At 44.9% G+C, this 19,425-nt stretch overlaps 1 protein-coding gene across 1 annotated transcript; it reads right to left on the reverse strand.

The window, feature by feature from the left end:
- Nucleotides 1-1,535: 1,535 nt before the first annotated feature.
- june (JunE proto-oncogene, AP-1 transcription factor subunit) lies at nt 1,536-7,385 on the reverse strand. Its single transcript, XM_041960569.1, has 2 exons — nt 7,348-7,385; nt 1,536-4,263 (listed from the first exon to the last, which is right to left on the reverse strand). Exon 2 carries the CDS (start codon nt 4,104-4,106, stop codon nt 3,078-3,080), a length of 1,029 nt encoding a protein of 342 aa, XP_041816503.1. The 5' UTR covers nt 4,107-4,263; nt 7,348-7,385; the 3' UTR covers nt 1,536-3,077.
- Nucleotides 7,386-19,425: the final 12,040 nt, after the last annotated feature.

The following is a 19,425-nucleotide window of genomic DNA, read 5'->3' on the forward strand; positions in this document are numbered from 1 at the left end:
TTCTCTGATATATTGACACAAACATCTGAACATAGCAGGACAGTGTGAAGGAAATGAAAAGATATTCATAATTAATATAGACATAAAGGGTTTGATCATCGAATCGAACAGCTCGTACATGCACATCATTTCTGAATATTAATAACAACAGTCTTTATACATTTTTACAAAAATAGAATCATTAGAGACATCAAAAGCCTCATTCAAGTTCAAAAAATAAATATTTGCTCAACTATCACCAACAGTTTTTTTTTGAAAGTCTCATTTGTCAAACAAAAGACTTAACTGCAGCTGAAACTGTTTTTTAATATATGAGACATAATGAACAGTTAAAACTGATGTGATTTTTTTCAAGAGCAGAGCTATTATATTGTTTGTCACTCACAAAAATCTAATTTCTTTTTTCTTTGCAGTTATATGTTTCTTTGTCTGACCGCTGCAATTTACTAACTGTAACATGATACAGACATGCTGACCAGACAGTCGTCCATACCAAGTCCAAAATAAGAAAGGGATCCTTAGCTTCATGGCTGAAAATGTGTGAAATATTTTCTAACACTGCATAAACAGCGTCACATTCACTTTATATTTTGTTCAGTAAATTTGCCACTGTACTAAGGTTTGAAAAGCCCAGTCTGCTATTCTTGTCACCATTTAAATCTGAGGTGTATTCAAACACATAATTTAAATTAAGTAAGAAAATCAAAACATTGTGTAGTTATCAAACAGTAATACACTAACAGTAACATACATTGTTAAGTGCTTTCATTCTAACACAACTATAGAACATCCTGCTCTCTGATTGGTTGGCAGGGATCTATTAAAATAGGCATTTCAAACATAGTACAGTTTAAAACACTGTTCTAAACCAGGTTAATCTAGGCATATTCCGGTTTATCTCTGTCAGCAGTCAACTCACTCAGAGAGCTCTGCAACCACCTCAGCGACCTCAGGAACCTGCTCAAGGATGTCTACCATCATCTCCAGAACCTCAGGGACCCCCTTCAAGACATTTACTTCACACCAAGGCTCCCTTTAACTTCCTCAAGGATCTCTGCTACCTTCTGCAGGACCTCAGGATCCCCCACAAAGAGCTCTACAACATCAGGGTTTTCAGGAAGCTCTAAAACCCTCTCAAAGACTTAGGGACCCCCTTTAAAGACCCCAGGAAGCCCTCAAGGACCCCTGTCCTAAAGGTGTTTTCTTCCCAAAGCAGGTGGAGCACATGATATTCCCGAGATCATTTTGCGTAAACAAAGTCACTTCTGCAGGTTCTGTGCACCACAACCTGTGGCAGCTTTTTCAACTCAAAATGACATAATGACAAAATTGTACAAAATGAACTATTTTTATTTTCATCATTCCTAATATTTCATCTTTTTTCCTGCTGGCAGAAATGTGCTTCCATATAAACCTGCAAAAAAAAACAAAACAAAAAGAAAGAAAAAAGAAAGACTGACTTGATATGAAATGATGCTTTTCACTGTGTAAAAACGGGTAAAGAAATAACAGGTTGGTTATTTCTATTAAAATCATAAAAAATAATAAACATTATTCAATAGTTATTTCTTATTTGCACAATGTTGTAATGAATAGATAATAAATGAGACATGAAACACTTCATCTGAGTTTTCATTTTCAGTTATGTCCAATAATATTTCTGCTGCTGTAGAAAATATTAAAGTCAACAATCAGTGAAACACAAGTTAACTATTTTTAAAAATTCTTTCCCTAAATCAGGATGTATTCCGCTAGTTGAAAAGTAAAAAAAATGACCTGATTTTTAAACAGCGAGATCAACACTCTCGTTAATTCAAAGTAAATATGAGTCAGTTTTGCACACATCATTTTCCAAAGTTAAACCATCTTCGGTGACAGATCTGAATTTGACCTTTCCTTCAATCCTGCTTCCTGAAAGATCCAGAGGCAGTGAGAAAAGTTTCCACCATCTGACAGCCGCAAAAAAACAGAAAGATGGGCCTTCAGCTCTGTTTCCTGTACAATGTAACTTTGAGTTTTGAACTTCCAGCAGCAACAGACAGAAAACACAGAAACACAGTTAAAAAATATGAAGTCACTGGATTATTAGCAACCGCAGCTGACTATAGTTACACACATGTAAAGGGATTGTAGTAATCACATTACATACATTTTTCAGTTACCATGAAGAGTTACAGTAAAAACAGTGAAAGTGAAGACATTTTTTCTCAAGCGATGCTCCTTTATCTGTGTTAACACAGAACACAGAAACTAAAAAGTTACAGAAATCAGATTAGGAGGAGGAAAAAAACATGTGTGACACTGTCTCTTTGAAAACATGATTACTGTAAATCATGACAAGAAAATTCAATTAACAGACCTCACTCTGTAACTAAAAGTAATATTGTACTGTTTTCCACATAAATTACATCAGCGATTTCAGCATGAAGTATATGCCTTATATAGCAATCTTCTCACTTCTGTTTCAAACAGTAAAAGATAAACTTCATACTATTAAAATGTTTATTTTAACATGTGTAACATGTTACTCAATGTTTTTCTTAGAAGTGCAAAAAATCATTTGTCAAAAATCATTTTCAAGTGCAGTTTATTTACTGAGATGTCATGACATCTGAGGTTAAAGAATACAGTCATGTAATGTTCAACCCATACTAAACCTCTTACGCTGGAAACTTAAAAATCTACCCATAAATATATGTTCAAATGAATGTGTCAGGTCTGTTCACACACACCTCTTAGAGTGTGAAACCCTGCTTCTCAACAGTCTTTTCAAATTAAATCAGTCACCATCTGTTCTTAAAAAATAAAGTTCAAAAATTCAAATTGTCCAAACGTGTACTTCGCTCATATCAGGGATTTATCCCTCCTTCTGTCTCCTTTCTCTCCTCTAAGCTGGCTGACGACAGGGGTTTACGGGGCTACATAAATCCCGTTCATCATCTATCTGTCCTTTTGAGGTGTTGTTGACACCTCAATCTCTGCTCACTCTGACCGAGAGTGTGAGCGAAATGCCAAAAGCACAGAAGTAAACCCTTGGCCTCTTTTCACGCCGTCATTTCTCCTGATACCCCACCTCCTCAGCAGCTGGAGTCCTCGCTGCCCGTGCCTCTCCCTCCTCCAGACTTGGTGGCGGAGGCAGATCCAACAGCGATCTGGCAGCCGTTGGTGACGTGACTCATGACCTTCTGTTTGAGCTGAGTGACCTGCTCCCTCAGCATGGCAGCAGTGGAGGCCAGGTCCGAGTTCTGGCTCTTCAGGACCTTCACCTTCTCCTCTAACCGCGAGATCCGCTCTAGCTTCCGCTTGCGGCACTTTGACGCAGCAATGCGGTTGCGGAGCTTCTTGCGTTCTGCTTTGATTCGCTCTTGTGTCTCCAGGTCGATGGGGGAGAGGGAAGGCGGGGATGCGGGATCACCCGGTGGGTGAGGCACCTCAGGGACGGTCTGAGGGGTGTCCAGGCCTCGAGCGTGGTGCTGAGGGGCTCCGCCCCCACCATGGCCACTGTACGTCATCTGTGCTCCGGAGTACGGCATCTGGCCCGGATTGTAGCTGCTAAGGTTGGTGTAGACGGGCATGTCTCCACCGGACATCAGGTTCCTCTGGTAGGATGCCTGCAGGGAGACAGTAGAGGATGAAGACGGGGACATGGGGCTGCCTCCCACCAGCTGGTTCTGCTTGTGAAGGTCGGCGAGTGCTTTGACAAATCCATCAGCAAAACCTTCTTGTTCGTTGGTGGCCTGGTTGCGGTAAATGAAGGGGTTGGTGGAGGTGGACACAGGGCTGGTGGTGACCAGTCCCTGGTTGGACTGGATAATCAGATGCTCGAGGTCTGGGGAAGCCAGCTTCAGCAGGTTCATGTCCGCCGATGGTGCTGCTGATGTCATCAGTGAGCCGTTGCCAGCGAGTCCCAGGTTGTTTGGGTTTCCGCCCCTCCCTCCTGCTGGACCACCACCACCACTGTAGTGATGAGTGCCTGTCACTGACATGGCCTTCTTACTCATCAGCATCTTGTTTCCTGGGTAACGCTCGTATTCTGCGATCTGGCTAAAGCCAGGGACGGAGGGGGAGTCGTCATGGTAGAAAGGAGTCTCCATCTTGGCTGTCATTGACAAAGAGGTGTCTCAGAAGAAATCTTCATAATCAGATTAACCTGAATATCAAAGGGGATTGAAACCTTCCACTGACGTTGTCGACTGAAGGATGAAAGCAGAACGAAGAGAAGAAGAGATGAAGAGAAGAAGAAGAACAAAAGAAGACGAGTGCCTGCAGGAAAAACAAACATGTTGGCTGTGAGAAGAAGAGGAGGATGAAGAGGACTCAAAGATGGCTGAGGTGTTATTCTGTGTGTATGTTTCTGTATATGTTTTATGTGTGTGTGTGTGTGTGTGTGTGTGTTATTTACAGTTTGAGGTGAGGTTGAAGACTCTGATAGGACAATAAAGCTCTACTGTATAATACTGTCACACTAATATCTCTGTCTCATCTCATCAGGTTATTAGTTTAATTTAGTCTTTCAAATTGGATAATTATGTTCACTGAAGGGGATGAAGACTGTGAGATGTGGTTAAAAGCTCTGAAAATAACACTAAGTGGACCTTGAGTACTACTATTAGCAAGGTCAGGAATGAACTTTCACACTCAAGGATCTTTATGTATTTTTGCCTTTGCACTGTTCATTTATTGTATATTGTTTTTAATGTTTTTATTCTTCATTTATGTTTGTTCTTGATTCATTTTATTTATATATTCTACGCCCTAAGCCACAGCAGCGTTCTGGTATTTCAAATAAGGTTCCATAAACAAAGTTTATTGTTTCATTTATTCCACATAGTTATTTAGTTTTTCTATATGATATGAATATATGTACTGACTTTCATTGAGTCTTATCAGTATATAGTACTGTATATACATATATGATCAATATGACATCCATTGGTGGGAAGTAATTCAATAATTCATCAATTTACTTAAAGCTTGATTTCAAATATTAATGGCATTTTCTTGTGAACAAAGAAACGTTATGTTATGTGTATCCTAGAGTTCAAACAAACATGCCAAAATAAAACATTAGCAAAAGGAATATTTTGAATATTTTAAGTCATGCGTTGTTTACAACTGTGTTTGCTCGCTGTTTTTATTATTATTATTATTATTACTATGTTTCTTTGCACATTACTATAAAGCCTAAAACTTGCAGCAGGAATGTGTATCACACACATCAGCAAAGGGCAACACACTCCTAAACACACTGCTCCATAGTGCTCATAGTGGTCAAAAGCTGCACCTTCAAATATTCACAAAATTTAATGTTCATGACCAGAGTTAAGTTAGAGTTTAACAACATGAGCAAACAAGCCCACAACTGTGACCTTATTGTAATTCCAGATGTTAACCCCAATTGGTGCATTGAAACACATGTCATCAGCTTTCTCCAACTGAGCATTTCCCACTTCAAACCAATGACAAGAGCAAAGACAACAACTCAAATACAGACTTTGGTACGAAACCGTGTGCTCATAATATAATGGGAATAGTAATATAATACTGTATTAACAGTTATGTATTCACTAGCATATAAACACCTGAAAATATGAATAGTTGTGTTTTCGTAACCTTAAAATGAGTTCCTTTTAACAACAGAGACAGAGACAGTGGGTCCTCCCCACAGAGTCCATCATGTTGGACCACCATGTTTCTACAGTAGCCCAGAACAGACAAACCAAACACTGCCTCTAGAGTGTAGGGTTTTTTTTGCATTTTTAAAGATTTTTTGTGGCCACTGTCCACAGGCCCCCGACAAGGAGACAGCAACACAAAGAGGGAATATTGTACTTCAGAAGACTTCAGAAGGCATCCACTTAATTAGAGCAACTCAGACTGCTGAGGCTTCATGTTTGCATTTGCTTATCTTGTAATGCATTTTCACAGCGAGTGATCTCTTTGTGGTCAGTATGAACAGGAAAATTAGTTAAAGTGACCAAAAATTCTTTCACACATGTACACATGGGCCTGTGGCTTGAAAAAATGTGAGCTTATCCTTTAACCTCGAGAGTTAAATGAGCAGAACCTCCACCACACAACAGAGGCCAGAATTAAGTTTTTATGGAAAAGCAGAGACGAATGGATCTTCACTCACATCTAGGAGAGGGTGCATGAGAAAAATTTTCACCACACGTGCAGTGGTGCACAAACAGTCAAACGCCAGGCTGGAGTTAGTCTGATCATGAACTTCATCGAGTTGAAGTTGAACGGAGCAGGCTGACTAACATCAGTACAACTGCTCTGTTTGTATCGATAATCAGTGAGTTATTTGATTGAAGAGTCACAACTCTGACACTGTCTGGTCCTGAGTTCACCATATAAAACAGACTAAACAAGACCTGGATGTGTAAGTATATACAGCTGAGTGAATCCACCAGCTGAAACATAAATGTACGTTTCATTTATTTGGATTATTTTTTATACTGCCATCAATATTGCTACTGTAATGTATTGTTTTGAGGTCATATTACCCACCGCTACTTGGCTGTGCTCTCTTGTGGACAAACTATGTAATGGCAACACTGTCTCTAAATGACCTCCAACAACGTTACTTATCAGCAATACATGCACAAATGCTGATACAGAATATCTGTAATAAGCTAATGCCAGCCAGTATGTGGCCTGGCCAGTTTATTGGTCTGGTTATGAGCCACTTGAGTATTTCCCTTTTCTGCTGTCTTCTACTTCACTACACATCAGAGGGAAATATATGTACTTTAGACTCCACTACATTTGACAGGAGTTTCTTTGGAGATTTTACATATCAGATAAATGATCAATCAATTAATAAAATAAAATGAATGTCACAAAACAGGTGTGTGAAATAGTTTAAATCTTCTCCCACCAGCTACAACATTCAGACTCACATGTTAGTCCAACAGCAACAACAATAATCCAATCATATGCCAGTGAAACAGTTATCATATCAGACCAGAGCTCATTATTAATAAAGAGGTGGAAGATGAATCACATCGTCTTTCTTATTGCTGTTTGAAACAATAATGAATCATTGGATTTTCGGAAACTGTCACCGTGCTAACCTCTCAGCACTGAAGCCATGACAGCTCGGTCTCTGTACTCATCCGATCTGTCAGGACTTTATCTGATGCTGAACCTGTCAGGACTTTAACCTGTTTTAAACACGATGAAGTTCCGAACAGCGCGAGGCAGCGCTGCTTCATCTGATGGATTAACAGTGATCCGGAGTAACTAACGAGCCGTCTGAAAACTGAGGCATCACAACAGAACACAGCGGCTGGATGTTCATCTCAACTATTATAATGTTTGAAAAAGGTTCATACTCACAGAGAGACGCAGAGAGCTGCTGAACGATCCGAGAGCAGAGTGAGTCAGAGGGAGAGAGAGAGAGGGAGAGAGAGAGGGAGAGAGAGAGAGAGAGAGAGAGGGAGAGACCTCTGTCTCTCCCCCCTCTCTCTCCCTCTCCCTCTCTCTCTCTCTCTCTCTCTCTCTGTCCATTATTATAAAGTGACTCACTCTGACATTTTTTCTTTAGGTTATTAACACACTTCTAATTAAGTCATTTATTTACAAGACGATTTGCGTTTCAAATTTGCGTTGATTAATTCCAGTATATTTCAATCTGCCTATTAAAATGCTCAAATTTAGCTAAATGACCTAAATAAGGGGTCAGTTGGAACATGGAAAACAGGACTAAAAATACCAAAAGTACGTGATCACAGTGGTAAGGGGCTGTATAAAGATGACTGGGATGGGGGAACTGAATATACACCATTGACAGGCAACCAAATGAAACGCACCTATTACCATGGGTAAAATTCTAGATGCAGTCTCACAGACTACAGGACACACCCACTTCACTACATGACACACACCCCTGAGAGCTTTCCTTAACCTTAACCGAGGAGTTCTGGTGCTTAAATGCCTAAACCTAACCACTTCGCAGGTGTGTCATGTAGTAAGCATGTCCTGTAGCTGTGTGTCTGCAGGTAGGCCAGTGGTCATTTTGACATATCATTGCAGGTGAAACTATAAACATTAATTATGGCCCCATTCCATTTAGGTGTGCCAGGCCAGAGCTCTGGTATTGTGCACACCAAGGCTGCTAATTTCTCTTGTCATTTCCTCGCTCCTCGCTCCTCGCTCGAACCGGAAGTACTTCTGGTCTGCTGTCCCAAAGGGCATATTGCGGCTCAGAGGAGCGAGGATACATGAGTGCATCCTTACCAGAAGTCTTTCAACTGATCGGTATGAAGACTTCGCCCCCACAGCTGGCACATTTGAACAAGGTGGTGGAGAAACGGCGCAAGTGTAAGTATCCTGCAATGAATGGCTTTAATTCAGACGAGCCTAACTTAACGTTACGTTCTCCAAAGAGCAACATATTCTTGTATTATCCTTAACATGAGGATCCACAACCAGTTTAGTTATGTTATAAATCTAACAGCAGCCTCTGAACATGTGTGGAACATATTTGATCATATATAGACTCCAGCACTCTGTTATTTATTAAAATTCAAGTGTTGACGTTATGATTACAAGCCTTCATGTGGCCACGTTATGTTTCCAGAACTGTCACTGATATATAAACCAAACACATCGGCCTCTCATCACTTGTTCTGCGTGTTATCTGAGTGAAATAATGTGTTTCATGGCTCGTAGGTTTCTCTTCACTGACAGCTCTGAAATGTGTCTCATTGAACAGGAAAGAAGACACAGCGAGGCTGATAAAGTTCAGGTCAGAAAATGACCACCTGTTCACCAGGAAGAGGCATCCAGCCAAGAATGAACTCATTCATTCTCATGTGCGTTAATAAAAGTGTTAGATACTTATTTGCTAGTGCTGGTGACGTTTTTCTAAAAATGTAGATATAAGTGAATGTGTGTAAGCGGCTGGTCCACTGGTGCAGCCAGAACAACCTGGAGAGGAAGATGTTCAAAACTACGGAGATGATAGTGAACTTCAGGAGGAGCCCCTGAACACTTTCCCCTATCCACTGTGGAAACCCTCAGGTTTCTGGGATCCACGATCTTCCAGGACCTACGGTGGACTAGTTCTACGCACGAATAATCTACGCACATCCATCAGCCTCTTGTTTGAGAGGTAAAACATCTTCTAGAAACTTAAGCAAGTCCAGTTGCATTTGTAAAGCACTTCAAAGTACCATGACCTGGATGAATGACAATCTTCAGGAATGCAAACTCCCCACCTTTTGCCAAAATTCACCATTTTGAGTTCATAATCACCTACGACATTTGGTTGAAGGTTGGTTGACACCACTTTATGTAACGCTCATGCTACACTATATATTAACAAAACCACTCAGCTGTTTTTACAATAGTCGCTGGATATTCAGCATTGCTTTAACAGTGATTTTCTAAGATGATATGATGGAGAAGGTCGATGGCAGGTTTCCATGACAGACAGTTGACTCTCTAGCTGTATTGGAGCTGTGAGAAGAGAGCACATCACACATATTAAAAATCCTTTTGTGGTGAGGGTCCGTGTGAGGGGGAGGCCATCACAACCTGATTATGCCACCTGGGGATTTTCAGCCCCAGAAAATCTTTTACGAAAATCTGATTAAGACCTCAATTACTTGACAGAAAACACAAGTTCGTTTGACTGAGACAAGACAGAGACATGGTTACAAAATAAAGCCAAATTAATTAATCTGAATTGAAATAAGTAGTTACTGGAACTCTGTAGAGAAGGGCTTAATAACAAATGGAAATGAATCAATTATGAAAATGTGGCATTTAACAGATTGAAAGATTTTATAAAACAGTAAAATTGTTTCTTTATAAAATACTAATTCCAAAATAAGCAACTAAAAGATAGAACAGAAGCCAGCTAAAGGTAGGCAGCCTACCTAAGGGTAAAACTACAATGTAAAACTTCAATGTAAAACTACCTCAGTTACAGAAGTTCCTTTCCTGCCCCAAGCAGTCAGGAAACTGGATTACTGCAAGAGCTACACAAGCTCCTCAACTCCATCAGACTGGTAAAAAAAAAATAAAATCACTAAATCACCACTAGCGTCACGTAGATAAACTCCAATTTGGCACAAACCAGGCTTCCAGTCGCAAAGGCACCCCTGTCTACTTTCCATCACGGCAAGAACGGAGAATCTCATATCCATCAGCTATTCGAAATCATCCAATTCATATCGTTGAGCATGTTAATCCAGAAGTATGGGGATGGGAGTTACCACATCTTCTAATGCCGGCAATCAAAATCCATAATTATTTCAACCAACAACATACCTCAAACCTCTAAGCTAAGTGATCATCTTTTAAAATGTTTAGACTTATATCTATCTCATCTTAAATGTTAAATCTTACATTTCAGATACCTGCAGTATCACTTCCAACTACAAAATGGGAAAAGGCTCTGCCTCCCAATCCTGATTCCTGGACAAATCAATAAAAACATCTCTATTACCACTAACACAAATTTGCAACTTATATGATATACACTCCTGATATCGGTCTGGTATTGCCAGAACAAATCAAGATTCACCTGGTTCCCAGGCTAGTGACACACATAACAGGATGTTCGCTAACAGCTGTCATTTTCTTTCAACCTTAAGGTCGACATGAAATAAAAAATGCCTTTTTGTGAACCGTTGTGAAGGTCCCGCTGCCAGTGCTGTGGAGGTCCTGCTGGCCAGCACCTCAGCTGACATCCACTGACAGCCACTGGTTCCCCGTCAGCAGTCTGACTGACACCTGCTTTCCAGGCTGCCCTGCCAGCATCTTTTCCTGGTTCCCAGTAGGCAAACACATGCCTGAGCGCCACCAGCTCACCTGCTGGTCTCCCAGTTGCTGGACTCCAGTTCTGCAAACCAGTCATCTGCCTCAAGCCACAGTCTTCTTTGTTCTGACAGACTGCCCTCCTTCACATCTGCACACACACAAACACAAACTCCTTGAACATGGATGCCAAATTTGTCATGTAAGGAAATCTTTTTCACCTCTGCCTACTTCGTCTTCAGCTCAGCCAGGGCATGGTTCAGGGTAACAGATACAATATGTTTACCCTTTTGAAATCTCTGATACAGACACACAAGACTGTTATAAAGATGGAAACTGAATGCTAATCTCTCAATATTTCGGTTCTGAGTAAAAAATTCGATGACCCACCTGCCCACTACATTCCCATCCACTGCACATAATATTACTGAACTCAGAAAATGCTTGCATTTAATGTTACCAGTGGAAGAGGCCCACTCTGTTCTGAGAGTGGCTGTTGATTCACCAGTTATACGGAAATTGATACTGATGGAGAATCACAAAGCTTGTGTATTAGACACGAGAGGTGTCACTTGGCTTTATTTTCATTGGCCAACTGTTGTATTAAGTTCAGGAAGGGGAGTTTCTTGTTGGGATAAGGACTTATTCATCAGTAGTTGGACTGCCTCCTCAGCAGAGGTTTGAGCATTTTCTAGTTAAGTAGCTAGTAATCATTATGGATTCTGTTCACACTGATAATAGCTCTTAAAAATAAGATTTTAAGTTTATAGAAAGTGAAAATATTAAACAATAAAGTTGATAATTGATGAGGTCTAAATACATTTCATTTTTTAATTTGAAAAAATCTGGCCCTGAGAAGTGTATGCTTACCAAAATTCTTGGCCTTGGACCAGAAATGTAATTGTAATCCATGCCATACCGCACTTCCTGGTTAACTGTCCTCTACGCCCAAAAGACTGGGCTCATCTGAGGCAGTGGAGGAGGTCTGCATGCCCTTGTTCCTCCCTCTCTTGGTTATTGATCCAAGCCACCCTGCTTTCTAACAAATTATCCTGCCCTACCCAAGCAATAGTTGACTCAGGGGCTCAAGAGAACTTTATTGGTAAAGAACTGACTAGACAAGCCAACATTACCCTTCAGCCCCTCCTCTCACCGTCACTGCTCTTGACAGCAAATTGCTGGCTCAGATCACTCATCAGACTGCTCTTCTCACGTTAATTCTGTCAGGCAACCATAATGAAACCCTGAGTTTTAATGCGATCAGTTCCCCAAGATCACCCATTGTTCTGGGTCACCCCTGGTTAACTTTGCATAACCCTTTCATTGATTCGGGGGCTGGGAGAGTACTTGGAGAGTTGTTACGCCACCTGTCTGTAATCTGCTCTCCCTACCAGAGGGGCTGCAGGGTGGAGGGTACTCCTCTGCCCCTGAATATTGTGAGCTCTAGGAGGTTTTTCAAGAAGATTTAGCACTCTCCCTACCCTGGCATCAAACCTATGACTGTGCCATAGACCTTCTCCCAGGTGCACCCTTACCATCTAGCAGGTGTTTGGTTTATCTCGTCCCAAGAGAGAGGCAACGGAAAAATATATCCAAGATAGACTAGCTACTGACATTATCCGTCCCTCTTCTTCCCCAGTTGGTACTGGTTTCTTCTTCATAGGTAAGAAAGACAAGACACTACATCCTGACCTCTGTGGCTTAAACAATATCAAAGTGAAGAACAAGTATCCCCGGCCCTGGATAAACTCTGCTTTTGAGCCATTATAGGGAGCCACATGCTCTCCAAGCTCGACCTATGCAACACCTATCACCTGGTGTGCATTAGAGCAGAATACCTTGCCTTGCCTTTTATTCTTAATAACAAATCAGCTGTGTTTCAAGCATTAGAAAATGATGTCCTACTGGACTTCCTTAACCTTTTTATTTTTGTATATCTGGATGATATACAAAATCGTGCTCTGTTGAAGCTGTTGTCAAGGTTGGGACGTGTGAATTTCACATGCAGTCAGTCAGTTTTCTCTGTAGTATCATTGAGGAACAAGATAAGTTGGTGGCAGAGTGGCCAAGACTGGAGACCAGAAGCCAGCGGTTCCTGGGGTTTGCCAACATCTACCGTCACTTCATCTGAGACTTCAGCAAGGTAGCCGCACTCCTAGCTCGGCTAACCTCTCCTATGTCACCCTTCAGTGGTCACCCATGGCGGAAGCCACCTTAGATGACCTCCGGACAAGGTTTTCATCACCGCCAATTTTGGTGCTACCATATCTGGCCAGACAGTTCAAAGTTAAGGTGGATACCTTGCACACTGGGGTCAGCACAGTTCTTTCTCAATGGGAAACTATGGGAAACTCCACCCATGCACCTTCTTCTCCCTCCTGCCACCTGTCCTCCACAGAGAATAACTATGATGTGGAAACAGGGAGCACCTGGCTGTTAAACTAGCATTAGAGGAGTAGCGTCACTGGTTGGAGGGGTCCGAGGTGCCGCTTGTGGTCTGGCCAAACCATAAAAATCTGTCTTACCTTCAGACAGCTAAGTGTCTCAACTCTCGCCAGGCACAGTGGGTGCTGTTTTTTGGTATATTTACCTTTACACTTACCTATCGTCCTGGATCCCGCTGTGTTAAGCCTGACACTCTGTCCTGCCAGCATGTCTCCACAGACTCTTCCGGCAGTCCTGAGACCATCCTGCTCTGCCTGGTCAGAGCCATTAACTGGAAGATCGAATCCCAGATCCAGGAGGCTCTATACTCTCAACTGGACCCAGGTAACGGTCCTAACCGCACCTTTGTTTCTGAAGCCATCTCAAGTGTTGCATTGGGTCCACACTGCTCACTTCACATGGCACACTTCACTGGCACAAAACAGATGTTGTCTTTTCTGAAGAGAGAATTTGTGGCCCACAATCAACTCAGACAGCCATTAATATGTCCAAGCCTGTTCAGAGTACATGCAGAGTAAAGCCTTACACCGTCCTCCTGCTGCAGCTTCTCCCGGTACCTCACCACCCCTGGTGTCATATCGCCCTGGACTTGGATTGCCGAATTTCCTTCCTTGTGGTTCTTGTCAAGCTCCCCACTTTTACCGCCGGATCCTAGAGAATCAAGTGTTCCGCCTGCATGGCATCCCTGCGGATATTGTCTCAGACTGGGAACCCAACTTCATTTCCCAGGCGACGGTTGGAGGGCTGAGGTCACTGGAACACACTGGCTTAAGCAGGGAGACGTGGAAAGTCGGGTGGACCTTCATGGAGTCCGGCAGCTTGAGTGTCACAGCAGAAGGGTTAACAACTCTCAGAATCTCAAAAGGTCCAACAAAACGGGGGGAGAGCTTTCGTGATTCCACGTCCAGTGGAAGGTCCCGGGAAGACAGCCATACCCGTTGACCAGGACGATACTCCGGAGCGGAGACGCGGTGAGCATCGGCCAGCCGTTTGTTCCTCTCGGCCGAGCGTGTAAGGGCAGCTCTGGCGGAATGCCACACCGCCTTAATCCTCCGGAGGTGTTCCTTCACCGAAGGGACGGCCACCGCAGTCTCCTGCTCTGGAAACAGGGGGGGTTGATAGCCAAGACAGCACTCGAAAGGTGACATCCCTGTGGCCGTGCAGGAGAGGGAGTTGTGGGCGTATTCCACCCAGGGAAGCTGAGAGCTACAGGAGACAGGGTGATGTGCTGCCACGCAGCGAAGGGCGGACTCCAGGTGTTGATTCGCTCGCTCTGTCTGGCCGTTAGTCTGGGGGTGATAGCCGGAGGACAAGCTCGCCGTGGCGCCCACTGCCTTACAGAACTCCCTCCATACCTGTGACGCAAACTGGGGACCCCGATCCGAGACCACATCGAGGGGAATCCCGTGGAGCTTAAAGACGTGATTCACCAGCAAACTAGCAGTCTCGAGGGCAGAAGGCAGTTTAGGCAGGGGGACATAGTGAACAGATTTAGAGAATCGATCAACAACAGTCAGAATGACAGTATTACCTTCAGAAGGCGGTAGTCCGGTGACAAAATCCACGGCAATGTGGGACCACGGTCGACTCGGGATGGGTAAGGGGCGTAACAACTCCGCCGGAGGCTGATGGGAAGCCTTACCACGGGCACAGACAGAGCAAGCAGCAATAAATTCCCGGGTATCCCGGTACATCCTGGGCCACCAGAAGCTCCGGCGGAGGAACTGGAGCGTGCGATTGAAGCCCGGATGACATGTCAGCTTGGAGGCGTGGGCCCACTGGAGAACCTGGGATCGGACGGAATCAGGGACAAACTTACGATTGGGGGGACCGGACCCTGGGTCCGGTTGTTGCTGCTGTGCCTTAAGCACGACGGACTCAATCTCCCATGTAGCCATGCCCACGATGCAAGCCGGCGGAAGAATGGGGTCCTGGAGCTCCCGATCCGAGGGAGAGGCGTATAGGCGGGACAGGGCGTCCGGCTTAACGTTGCGAGAGCCAGGGCGAAAAGAAAGGGAGAAATTGAACCGACTCAGGAAGAGAGCCCACCGGGCTTGACGGGGATTTGGTCTCTTAGCGGACCGTAGATAAGCGAGATTCTTGTGATCGGTCCAGATTAAAAAGGGGACCGTAGCGCCCTCCAGCCAGTGCCTCCATTCCTGTAGGGCCCAAACCACAGCCAGCAACTCTCTATTTCCGACATCGTAATTTCGCTCTGCCTGGGATAGACGTCTGGAGAAAAACGCACAGGGCTGCAGCTTGTGGGTGTTGGGGTCTCGCTGGGACAAAACCGCTCCCGCCCCTGAGTCAGAGGCATCCACCTCGACCACGAACTGGAGGGCGGGGTCGGGATGTTTAAGCACCGGGGCTGAGGTAAACAACGTTTTGAGCCGGGTGAAAGCCCGGTGTGCTTCCGTGGACCACTGGAAGGGGATATTCACTGAGGTGAGTTGGGTTAGAGGGAGAGCTACCTTGCTGTAGTCCCGGATAAAACGCCGGTAAAAATTGGCAAAACCAAGGAACCTAAGTAACTCTTTACGAGTGGTGGGGACAGGCCACTCCGTGACCGCACACACCTTGGCTGGGTCTGGTCTCAGCTGACCCTTGGCTATGATGTAACCGAGGAAGCTCACGGAGTCAGCGTGGAACTCGCACTTCTCCGCCTTCACATAGAGTTTATTCTCCAGGAGTCTTTGAAGAACAGACCGGACATGCTGCTTGTGCTCCGCTAGGTCACGGGAGAAAATCAAAATGTCATCGAGATAAACAAACACAAACTGGTTTAACATGTCTCTCAGTAAGTCGTTGATAAGGGACTGAAAAACTGCAGGGGCGTTAGTGAGCCCGAAAGGCATAACTAAGTACTCGAAATGACCTAGGGGAATATTAAAGGCAGTTTTCCACTCATCGCCCTCCTTTATCCGAACCAGATGATAAGCGTTCCGCAAGTCCAGCTTAGAAAAGATGGTGGCGGAGCAGAGGGGCTCGAAGGAGGGATCGATGAGAGGGAGGGAGTATTTGTTTTTGATAGTGATGTTATTAAGACCCCGGAAGTCGATGGAGGGGCGAAGGGAAGAGTCTTTCTTCTTAACAAAGAAAAAACCTGCCCCCAGAGGCGAGGAAGAGGGACGGATGAGACCTGAGGCGAGGGAATCCTGGATGTACGCCTCCATCGCTTCCCTCTCGGGACGTGAGAGGTTATACTAGCGGCTCAAGGGGAGAGGAGCGCCGGGGAGGAGGTCTATGGAGCAGTCGTAAGGACGATGGGGAGGCAGGGTCAGAGCCAACTCTTTACTGAACACCGGGGTGAGATCATGGTACTCGGGAGGCACGGAGGTAAGCCCCGGGGGTGAGGGGGGTGGCACAGACGAGCGGGCTGAAAAGGGGTTGGCTGAACGGAGACACTGGGCATGGCACAAGGGACTCCAGGAGGTTATACTGGCAGTCTTCCAGTCGTTAACAGGGTTGTGTTTAACCAGCCAGGGGAGACCCAAAACCAGGGGAACATGGGGGGAAGGAATGACTACAAACTGAATATCTTCGCGGTGGTTACCAGAAATAATAAGCGTAACAGGGACGGTGCGTTGTTTAACATGAGCTATCAGTCGACCATCTAAGGCGGTTACATTTCTAGGGAGGGGCAGCGGCTCCAGGGGCAATTTAAGTTGGGCGGCTAGTTCGTCATGGATAAAGCTTTCATCTGCTCCGAATTCAATCAATACTTTTAAAGGTAGAGAGTCGCGGCCCCAGAGCAGGCACGAGGGAACCGTAAAGCGGGAGGGAGAGCTAGAAGAGGGGTAAGTCTGACTCACCAGTGCACTCTCCGTCACGGGTGAGCCTGACCGTTTGGGGTCTGAGGGCAGTTTGCCAGGTAATGACCTCCCTGGCCGCAGTAGATGCACAGTCTTTCGTTGAAGCGGCGCTGTCGTTCACTGGGGTGTAAGCGGGTTCGACCAAGCTGCATGGGCTCCGAGGGGGAAGGCGTGGAAGGAGCGGTGGCAGTGGGGCGAGGAGAAGAGCTGGGACTGAGACTAGCTGGAGGGAGTACACAGGGGGTTGATTCAAAAACATGAGAGTAGCGGGTCAGAGATTTGTCTCTCTGTCGCTCCCGTAAGCGATTATCTATGCGAATGGCTAAAGAAATCAAAGTTTCTAAAGAATCAGAATCATCTCTGGAGGCCAATTCGTCCTTAAGTTCACTGGAAAGACTCTGTAAAAATACTCCCCTTAACTCTAGCTCCCCCCACCCACTCTCCGCCGCTGCGATGCGGAAATCTATGGAGTAATCAGCCACTGATCTTGAGCCCTGACAAAGCGAAAATAAGCGTTTGGCTATCTCCTGTCCCTGCCGGGGGTGGTCAAAAATCCTACCCAGTTCACTAGCAAAGTTATCAAAAGAGGAAACGATAGGTGACTGCTGTTCCCACAGAGCGGTAGCCCACTGCGCTGCCCTACCTCGTAATAAATTAACCGAATAAGCAATCTTAGCTCGGTCAGAAGGATAACTAAGGGGCTGCTGATCAAAAACTAGCGAGCAACATAGAATAAACCCCCCGGCACTTCCAACCTCACCTGAGAACGGCTCAGGAGCCGGCACATGGGGCTCACGCTGTGAACCAGACTGGGGGGCAGCCAGGGCGGAGGTAGGCGCTGGGGACGGTGCTAGTGTAGCGGGGATCACCGGGGAATGAGCACCGCGGTTGTCCGGGTGGCTGAGTTGCGTGGAGAGGTCGCGGACTTGAGCACTGAGAGTTTGAACGGTTTCCAGAACTCCTCGCAGCATGTCCTCATGCTGACCGAGACGTTGTCCTTGGTGGGCAAGGGCAGTCCGAATAGGGTCCGGTTCCGCTGGGTCCATTGTTGGCCAGAGTATTCTGTGACGTGTAATCTGAGGGAGACCCAAAAGCGGAAACGGAGAAGGTTTGAACAGTGTTTATTTTCACAAACAGAAACGTAAAGGTAGAGGCGATGAGGCACGTGGTCCAAACGAACACAAAAAGGCTTCAGAGAGTGCTGGGCTGTGTGGGCGCAGGAGGCACTGGAAAACAAACAAAAGAGAGACAATGTAAGTCCACACGGAAAGTTCACAAGCGAAATCACAAAAAGGTTTTACCACTAGAGAGACGTGAAGCCACCGGTACCACGGAACGACGTAGTATACTCTGGCGTCGAGGAGCGTCTCCGCAGAGTATAAATAGCAGTCCTGATTCGGAAGTGAATCCAGGTGTGACCAATCACTCCTCGACGCAGCAGGGGGGAAGGGAGCCACAGGAGATAAGGGTAAAGTTAGCGCACACAGACAGCAACACCGGAAGTGGCAAATAAAAATAAGAGCACCGGAAACACCAACCGTCACACACAGCATGCTAATCAGGAACTTGAAACCACTCTTCACTGTGCTACATCCACTAATCCCTCTCTCTTGAGTTCACAGCTTGCCTGGATCGATTAGGTCCATAACCCCTTGAACAGCACAGCACCTGACTTTCCCCATTCAAGGCATCACTGGGATACCAACGACCACTGTTTCCCAGCCAGGAAGGAGAGGTTGCCATGCAATCAGTACAACATCACCTACGCTGTCGCTGGGTGTGGAAGAACACCCACACAGCTCTACTACGCTCCATGGATCTATACAAGAAACATGCTGACAAGAATTGCATCCCTGCTCCAGCGTATCACCCAGGTCAGAAAGTTTTGCTTGTTTCAAGAAATATCCCCATAAAAACTGACTCCATAAAGTGATCGCTCGTTACCTTGGCCTGTTTGAGGTCAACATTGTCATTAACCCATCAGCAGTTAAACTAAAACTACTGAGGCCCATGAGAGTGCATCCTAACTTCCATGTCTCTCAATTTAAACCAGTTTTGTCTAGCCCTCTATGCCCTCCAGCCAGAACCCCACCATCTCCTATTTGGTACGATGCCTGCTGGATGGACACCAGCCACTGTGTGTGTGTGTGTGTGTGTGTGTGTGTGTGTGTGTAATGACAGTGTATTTACTTTGGCAGGGCAAAGTAGCCTGCAGGAGATGTGTTCACTGTATATTCAGATGGAGATGAACTAAGTTGTCCTTCAGTGGAGGGAAACATGTTGGAAAAAATAGCTTAATAAAACAACATCAATTTGATCACAAAATTAAAAATGTGTTTTGTTTAGTGTCATGTTTATTCTTGTTAAAACTTACCATGTGAATTTCTGACAT

Source organism: Chelmon rostratus, chromosome 19 (genome assembly GCF_017976325.1).
Source record: "Chelmon rostratus isolate fCheRos1 chromosome 19, fCheRos1.pri, whole genome shotgun sequence".
NCBI classification, from domain to species: Eukaryota; Metazoa; Chordata; class Actinopteri; order Chaetodontiformes; family Chaetodontidae; genus Chelmon; species Chelmon rostratus.

Coding starts and splice junctions, on each gene's coding strand:
- june (XM_041960569.1), bottom strand. CDS start 4,106: ATGACAGCCAAGATGGAGACTCCTTTCTACCATGACGACTCCCCCTCC.